This window comes from Erpetoichthys calabaricus, chromosome 1 (genome assembly GCF_900747795.2).
Source record: "Erpetoichthys calabaricus chromosome 1, fErpCal1.3, whole genome shotgun sequence".
Lineage (NCBI taxonomy): Eukaryota > Metazoa > Chordata > Cladistia > Polypteriformes > Polypteridae > Erpetoichthys > Erpetoichthys calabaricus.
In genome coordinates this window covers 173830026-173838664 of record NC_041394.2, presented here as the reverse complement: position 1 = coordinate 173838664, position 8639 = coordinate 173830026, and the positions used below count along the sequence as shown (strand labels likewise).

Genomic DNA, 8639 nt, shown 5'->3' with positions numbered 1-8639 from the left:
CCCAAACAGAAATGTAATGTGAAGTGAGTGAGCCAGCAGAAGACCAACTAAGTCAGGGCCTCAAATTTCAACCAATTTTACTCCAACCAGCTGCTTAATGAGGTGCTGAGTCTTGTCGCTAATTACACCTGTTCTTTAATTCCATGGTTGTTGTTGCTCACATTGTGCAATAGCATACATTTCCAAAATTGTTGATTTTCTTTTTTCTAAAAGCAGTGTTAAAATGTTTTGGGGACCAGATCAGCATTCCTGAGACTTTCATCTTTCTTTATTTTCAAATATTGTGTGATGGACACAGTTTGCTGGTCATGTTTTAGCTCATTTTGTATCTCATTATTTTTTGGCAGCTGCTTAAGGAAAAATAAGTAATCAAGGGGTCTGAGTCTTAAAGAGCAAGTCAATTAAAATTAATTCAAAAGAAGTTAATTAACAGCACAAACAGGTCACTAATTAAGAAAAGGGTTAGAATGAAATCCTGCAGCTACTGTGGTCCTCCAGGACCAGAGTTGGGGACTCTTGTACTAGACAAACTAATCATGTGCACTTACTTTACTTTACTTTATATTCAGCCTGCCTCTATTAAGTCACAGTACCTGTCATACAGAACATGGTGTGACACTGAGGGCTAAACATCACACAGTATTTTTCTGTTCATACATTCAGTCAATAAAGCACTTTGTTATGAATGGTTGCTGGAGTCTTTATTTGTACCTCAAAGAAGGAAAATGGGGAAGGAGGGGTGAATAAGACCACTTCTTCTTCCTGGCTGTGCAACATGGAATAGCATCTGAACACACTGTGGACAAATCTGTAACAATCCTGGCCTGACATCCTTGCAGCAGTGCCTGGCATGTGCCATGAAGCAGTGCCTGGCAACCCAAAGAATATGCTAATGCAGCACTTGAGATGCCAAGCTTCCTTGTTTGCCTTATTGGTGTGAGGGCCAGGATAGAGCTGATAAAGTAGTAAGCAGCATGAAAGGGAATACAGTTTCTTCTTTTTTGCAGCACATTGAGCAGAGTCTGTGCATTGCAGGGTCTTCATCAATGGAGGAATCACCAGTTGAATTTACTGGCTCATTTTTGGGATCTGGAAGGAAAACTGGAAAAAAAGAACACAAAGGACATGGGGAAAGCATGTAGCTATCACACAACCAGTAATCAGGTTTTGATTTGATCCCAGATCACTAAATCATCATACCACCCAACATTATATATGTCCTTTTCAAAACAATGGAAACTTTAGTCAAAAATATGAATTAGAAGATTGCTTGAATGGAAGTATTGTTGGAGTTGGTCTATAAGAGGAAGATCCTACCCCAGCAGAAGCAGGCAAACGTAAAGCAAGCAACATCACTGCAGTATGATTTGGTAATTTTCAAAAAGGTTTTGGTATAATTCTGCATTGAAGATTAACTCCAAGGAGCCATTGGCATCAGAGGTAAATTATAAAGCTGGATTTTGTGTTAGTTAATTGGCCAGAGACAAGAAGAGTGGGCTATGAAATGGGATTAGGTCTTCAATATAGTGTCTCAGAGGTGTGTCCCTGGAATATTACCCTTTCTCTTTTTTATTACATTTAATTTATATTCTTATTTAGTGAAGACATTTGAGAAATTAGATGTTGACAGCAGAACTCAAGTTATAGCAAATACTAAGAGGCTAGCAAAAGCAATTTAGAATGACTTGGGCAATCTTTACATTGGGTCAAATGCTTGAAAAATGTGGGTTAATGTAGAGAAGCACGAAAACCTCACATGAATGAAAAGAAACATTCAAATATAGGATGGGTGATGCTAACCTATAGAAAGCAGCTGCTGAAAAGGATTTGGGGTTTACATATCGTTTTTATCATACCAAAATTTGGTAAAATGATTTTAAAATACATTTCAAATGATAAGTTACAATGTGTGGGCGGCACGGTGGCGCAGTGGGTAGCACTGCTGCTTTGCAGTTGGGAGACCTGGGGACCCGGGTTCACTTCCCGGGTCCTCCCTGCATGGAGTTTGCATGTTCTCCCCGTGTCTGCGTGGGTTTCCTCCGGGCGCTCCAGTTTCCTCCCACAGTCCAAAGACATGCTGCCACAACATTAAAACCACTGACAGGTCAATTGGCTAACCACTGATTATCTCTTTACAATGGCACCTATCAAGAGGTGGGATATATTAGACAGCAAGTGAACATTAGGCTGAACGTCTGCATTTTTCCCAATTGATTCTGGGATTTATCAGGGGTGTGTCCTTACTCCTATTCTGTTCAATGCTTGCATGGATTTGGTGTTGGGCAGGTTTGTGGGATCCAGCAACTGTGGGGCATCTGTTGGTGAAGAAAGATTCACTGATCTTGACTTTGCTGACGATGCTGTGATCTTTGCGAAGTCAATGGAGGCTCTGATCGGGGCTCTCGAGAGACAGAACAAGGAGTCTGAGTGTCTGGGCTTGCGAGTGTCCTGGATAAGAACCAAGATCCAGGCCTTTGTCCAGAGGTTTACTTAACTCTGCAGCAACATTCATATCTCTAGTTACTCTTCCTATGAAGTCAGTAGATGGACTGGGAGAGCATGGGGGATTAATGTGGTCACTGGAAAGGGGTGTGAGGCTCTTCCCATTTCTTTGCAAAAGAATCAACGTCCAAGTCTGTAGAGTCCTGGTGCTTCCTGTTTTGCTATATTGTTGCAAGACTTGAACACTATCGAGTGACCTGAGATGAAGACTGGACTCCTTCGGTACTGTGTCTCTTCGGAGAATCCTTGGGTACCGCTGGTTTGATTTTTATGTCGAACGAGTGTTTGCTCACGGAGTCCTAAGTGAGGCACATTACATTCATTGCGAGGGAGTGTCAATTACGGCACTACGGCCATGTTGCGCGATTACCCGAGGGTGATCTGGCTCACAGGATCCTCATTGACGAGGTCTCAAGTGGTTGGACCAAGCCAAGGGGACACCAATGTAAGACTGGGCTGCAGTAGATAGATTGTTATTTCTGGGGGGTGGGACTAGACTACATGTCTGCCTGGGGGGTTGCCAACCGAGACTCCATGCTGCTCTGTTGTGTGGTTGGTGCAGCAACTCGCTGTACCAGTGCATGCTCCCCAATCTGATCCTGACCAGAAGTGAATTGTCAGTTGTTGAAGGTGACATGTTGGAAGCAAGAAAAATAGGCAAGCATAAGGATCTGAGCAACTTTGACAAGTGCCAAATTGTTATGGCTAGATGAATGGATCATAGTATTTTATGGTGTGTTCCTGGCATGCAGTGATTAGTACCTACCAAAAGTGGTCCAAGGGAGGACAACTTAGTAAACTGGTGTTAGGACAATGGGCACCCAAGGCTCATTGATGTGCTTGGGGAGTGAAGGCTAGCCCCTCAACGATCCTATAGAAGAGCATCTTTATCACAAATTGCTGAAAAACATAAAGTCACAAAGTGCCTTGTAGCTTGATGAATATGGGGTTGCATAGCTGCAGACTGGTCACAGTGCCCATGCTGACTGACCCCTGCCCAACATTGAAACTGCTAACAATGGGCATGTGAGCATCAGAATTGGACCATGGAACAATGACAGAAAGTGGCCTTGTCTGATTTTCTTTTCATTTCTTTTCATTTACATTTTCTTTTCGATCATGTGGATTGCTCTGTGTTTGTGCATTGTTTACCTGGGGAAGAGATGGCAGCAGGATGACCTACAGGAAGACAGCAATGGGTTTCTACAGGTTTCAGTACACCTTCTGAACTCAAGGAGTCCCTGCATGTGTTACATCTGTACTACACCTTGTGCATTTTTCTATGTGTGCCAATTGCTCTCTTCTTTCTACTCCAGATGGATTTGGCTTTTCTTGCTGCCAGTTTGATGACCTCACTAGCTGCAGCAATGATTTCTGGGAGTCTCCAGCCCCCTGTTACCCTGGCTTTTGTTCTCCTCTCTTCCAGACGAAGCATTAAAGTAATTTACGGCTTGTAAAGGTCGCCTTGGATGAATTCATTGTGATGCAAGCAGCACAGAGATGTTTTCGTGGTCTATCCTGCTGTTAGGGTACACTCTCTCTTTGCTGCTGATTATTGTTGGGGGAGGGTTAATGCTGGACAGGAATTGGCAAGCCTTGTGCTGTTATGGACAGGGCTGGGGCAGATTTGAACAATCTAGGCCTGAGTAGGCATGGGTATCAGAAAGGCAGGACTAGGTATGAAAATGAATGGTGGAGCGGAAGGATAGATATGGAAACGGCAAACATAAGTGAAGGTCCTGTTTGAATAGTAAGAACAGGTTAGGTCTGAGTTGGGTATGGACACTTGTCAGACTATGAAAAGGTACAGACACAGGTGCAGGTCAGGTTGCTTTGGACATAACAGCTGGCAGCAAGTGTAGGTAGGTGATGGTGAGAAGGTCAGCTCTGAGTGGATGTGGGCACATGCTGAACATGTCAGGTCCAATTAGAGGTGTGGTTGCATGAGTTAATGTGGACATATGGCAGATAGTATCATCTCTGGATCCGTACCTGGAGAGGGCAGGATTGTGCTTGGATACTTGCTAGATAATGGAAGGTGGATGAGCAGAAATAGGTCAAGTTTCAATGGACTGTACCAGTCAGACCTATGGATGAAAGCAGAAGGTGCACAGGACAGGGCAGTCATAACTAGTCAGATCTTACTAGCGATGGTAAGAGCCTGGACAGGAGCAGGACTGAATGTTCAGGACAGAACACTTTCTCAGTGGACATGTAGAGGGCAATGAAAAAAGGCTGGGTAACAGGAGGTAACATCTAAGGACAGGATATTCATGTAGGTAAAGGTTGATGGTGGACAGTTTAGAAGTAAGTGTTGAGAATCAAACTAGATAGATCAGGTTGGAGTAGACATCTAAAAATCCTGGACAGATACAAAGTGAAGTACAGGACGGGTCTGACTAAGTGCAGGCATGTAATGGACTGGAGTGGTCCCGTGTGAGTAGGCGGGAACCGAGCAGGTCGCTTGTAAGTGAGACGTTGGTGTCAGATGCCCCAGCCACAGACGCTCAGTACCACGCTCCGGCGGGACGCGTTTGGAAGATAAACGCGCCCCGCCCCCTCCGTCTCGTGCCAGGTTGCGCGCGCCCCGGTGCCTACATCAGTGCCGCTGAGCAAAGTCTGTGTTGACACGCCGAGGCGCGAGCAACGCGTTACCAGTGGGAACGAGCGGGAAGAGCATAGGCGGGCTACCGAGGGGCGCAGTGGTCCACCGGCGATGGAGAAGGTAAGAGCGGAGGACGCATGGGTGGCGAGACGATAAGTTTTAAGGAGGGCGGAGGGTTGACAGTGAGGGAGAAGCGACCGCGGCTTAATTCAGGGTCCATTAGCAGTGTCTGTTGGCTTGCTGTAGACGGATAGTACATCAGTAAGTGTCCACTAAAATGTTCAAAGCAGCTCAGCGAAGATACAAAAGTGCTTTCTACAAAGATGCACACCTCTTCATGGAAACACAGTTAGTTCAAAGCTCGGACTGATGAGAATACACATGGGCATCCTCTCAGTGAGAACGGTAATTAGGTTTTAGAAAGGGAATCAAATGACATAAAACAATGAGAGGAGTGAATAATCGACTTTGTCTTTGGGGGAAATGCATGATGATCTTTTAATCGATAATTAAGTGCAGCTTAGGAACAGCTCGAGAGACATGAAGGAAAATATATGCAGTTATCGTGAACGATACTTAAAGACGCCCGAGCGGTACCGGTTCTTCACTGTGCTTAGAGGCTGCGCAGTACGCTTAACGCCGCATTACGAAATTGTGTTTTCTTCTCATCAGATATATAATTAAATACATAAAATGAGATTCAATTGAAGGCTTTTTGTCTCATAATAACATTCTCAGTTTCTGTTAATCCAGTTTGGGCTCTGGTAACCAGAGCCTGTTCGGGCAGCATCGAACACGTACCCATGTGCAATCCAGGAACCAAACCCGGACCGGGTCCCACTTTCTTTCTGAACCCACGCACGCACAGTTTCGTGTTACTTTTACGGTATCCCGGTCACCGTGGTGCGGTGATTCAGAGTGGGATGTTTGTACTGGGAGGGACAGCGGTAGACAGAAAGGCGAAGCGGTCAGTTATGAGAACAGTTACTCTTGTAATAAATCAAGTATTATATAAGGAATTAATGGGAGACCTATCCCAGGCTGAGGTACGTTTTGGTAAACTGGAAGGAAAAACTTTGGAATTGTTTGGAACAGAGTTGGACCGTAAATGTTTGCACAAATATGTGCAAAAGGATTGCGGCTGACATTATGCGCCCAGCAATGTGCCTGTCTATACGTGTCAATTCTGTTCGGTGCCGTGAGGTCTATACATTTAGTAAAGGATGGTCCTGCACCTTCAGTTCTGATTACGAGGAACTTTGATTGGCTGATACAGTTTCAGATACTTATTTCTTGCTTTCCGGCCAATTGAATGAAAGAGATATTTAATGATTATGTTAACATTTCCTCTCGCATTCTTTTCAAATATTTAAAATCCATATGCGCAACCTTCTTTTTACTGAAGTTACCTAATCCGATTTCACAACTGAGAAATATTGCAGGGAGTGGTATGGCAGAGGGCACCCATTGTTTTCCACACCACTTTTGTGGGCTATAATGTAACACTAAACATAAATTCTTTCTTCAGGACTGGAGGCAGGACAAGTACCAAACAATGAGCAAAAGCGTTAGTCTCTCGTTACGGAACCTAAGAATTTCATCATTTCATACAAGCCTGTTCCGTTAACTTAGAATAGGAACCATTTGTTTTCCTACCTAAAAGAACTTCGTTGACCGCGTAATGTAATTTATGGATTGATAATACAAATTCATAAAAAGGAACATTAGCGACTTTTTTACGGATAGCCGGTGATCGTGGCTTAGACATAAATGGTTTTTGGTAGTTGCACAAAGTTGCTGCGGATCTCATACTAACGCTAAAGTTAGCACGGCTCACTATGAGATTGCAACACACTGTTGGGGGGTACAAAAGATAACCTTTAGCCATCGTAAATGCATCCAGAACATGGTCTTTCCGATGGTTATCTATCTATCTATCTATCTATCTATCTATCTATCTATCTATCTATCTATCTATCTATCTATCTGATTCCAGATTTTCTTATGTCACCAGGCTGACCCCTCTTCGTTCATCCTTGGTTTTTACGGTTCCTAAATAATCTTCAACCTATTTCCAGGTCCTGCTTAAGTTTTTATACTGTCTGTCTAGTCTGTGGGTAGTGTTGGCAATGTGGTTGTGAGTCACCCCACCAGCGCACAAACACAAATCAGCCTAATTATGGATGTCATCACAACGTGTGCATATTTGAGATACACAAGGAAAACAGTGAAAACCCTCGCTTGCACAGGGAGAACGAAGACAAACATTGACTGTATAGAAACTCAGTACTCGGAAGATGCCGCTGAAACCACAGCGCTTCCTGCCCATCCTGAACAACCTGCCGGAGACATTGATGGGACGGTACCTTGCGTGTCTTGGTGCTTTTAAGTTCTGGGTGTTTCTCTTTGCACATCCACATTCTAGTCAACTGCTGGACAAACATCGTATCTCACAGTGTCGCCCGATTTTGACAGCTGACTAATGAACCTCCCAGCGACGGTAAGTTTATTGATTCAATTGAGGGAGCCACAATAGCGCCTAGCATCGCAGTAGCCTCGGGCAAACTTAGAAGCGGAAAACTTCCTGTTACACATACCACTGCCTCCCACCCACACGAGCACAGAATTATAATTTCTTCCTCCTTTTCTGAAATGCGATTCCTGTCTTTAGCGCTCAAGCAAATAAGCTGTCAGTCTTCCGCCTGAGCAATGACTCATTACTGCCATCAGACTAACGGCCAAGGTGTGGAGCAGGGTCCTTTGATTTCTCAACAGTCCCGTCCCCCGTCACCAGACTACTTGAGCAAACAAGTTATCGAGTGCAGTCGAAATAAAACAGAATGGGCAACTGTCATCTTCTTCACTGAGAAACGCATTCTTTCAGTTGCTTCAGAGTAGGCAACTGTGACTTGTTGATAGACTATTTTTGCCAGACAATGGGGCACTCAATGTAAGTTTGCCAGAGTCTGGCCCTGAAGATTTATGTCTCTCAGATTTGAATTTCAATGCGGAATCTATGTGTCCACTAGCGTCTGCCAAATTCATGAGCATTGCCAAATCAATCTTTTTAATTTGCAGTTTTTATTCTTTATTGATTTTTATGTGATTACAGTAAGTCATTTGTTCTTGTAATTAGTTGCATGCTACATTTTTTTTTGTCAAACCAATGTAATTGAAATTGTTTTTCTCTTTCCTAATTTTCATTATTCCATGGAGTGTGTTACAATTTGGGGCTTGGTAGTGGTCAGCAAGAATAATAAAAAAAGTCTCCAGCAATCTCAAGATCAATGATATAACAAGCCCATACTGCTATGGAAAAAGAGAAATATAATGCATCAACACTTGACCTGCAGCTCGCCTTAGCCATCTTCTGAAATTGTTCATTTTTACTATTGGTATTAGAAGATAAGATTAAAAAATGGACACAACTGATTGAATCTGAAGGAAAAAGAATGTATATTAAAAACTTTAAATAACCTGCTAGTAACTCTGGTGCATTATTTATTAGACAAAGCTTACAGATGTTAAACTC

General features: G+C 43.4%; 1 protein-coding gene across 3 annotated transcripts in view; it reads left to right on the top strand.

The window, feature by feature from the left end:
• Positions 1-5020: 5020 nt before the first annotated feature.
• LOC114656916 (dynein axonemal heavy chain 3-like) overlaps positions 5021-8639 on the top strand; it is a 139874-nt gene continuing 136255 nt past the window's right edge. For all 3 annotated transcript variants that reach the window (XM_051920071.1, XM_051920068.1, XM_051920066.1), the window contains exon 1: positions 5021-5227. In XM_051920071.1, coding sequence (XP_051776031.1) covers positions 5219-5227 — 9 coding nt within the window. In that variant the 5' untranslated portion in view covers positions 5021-5218. The remainder of the gene's footprint in view (positions 5228-8639) is intronic.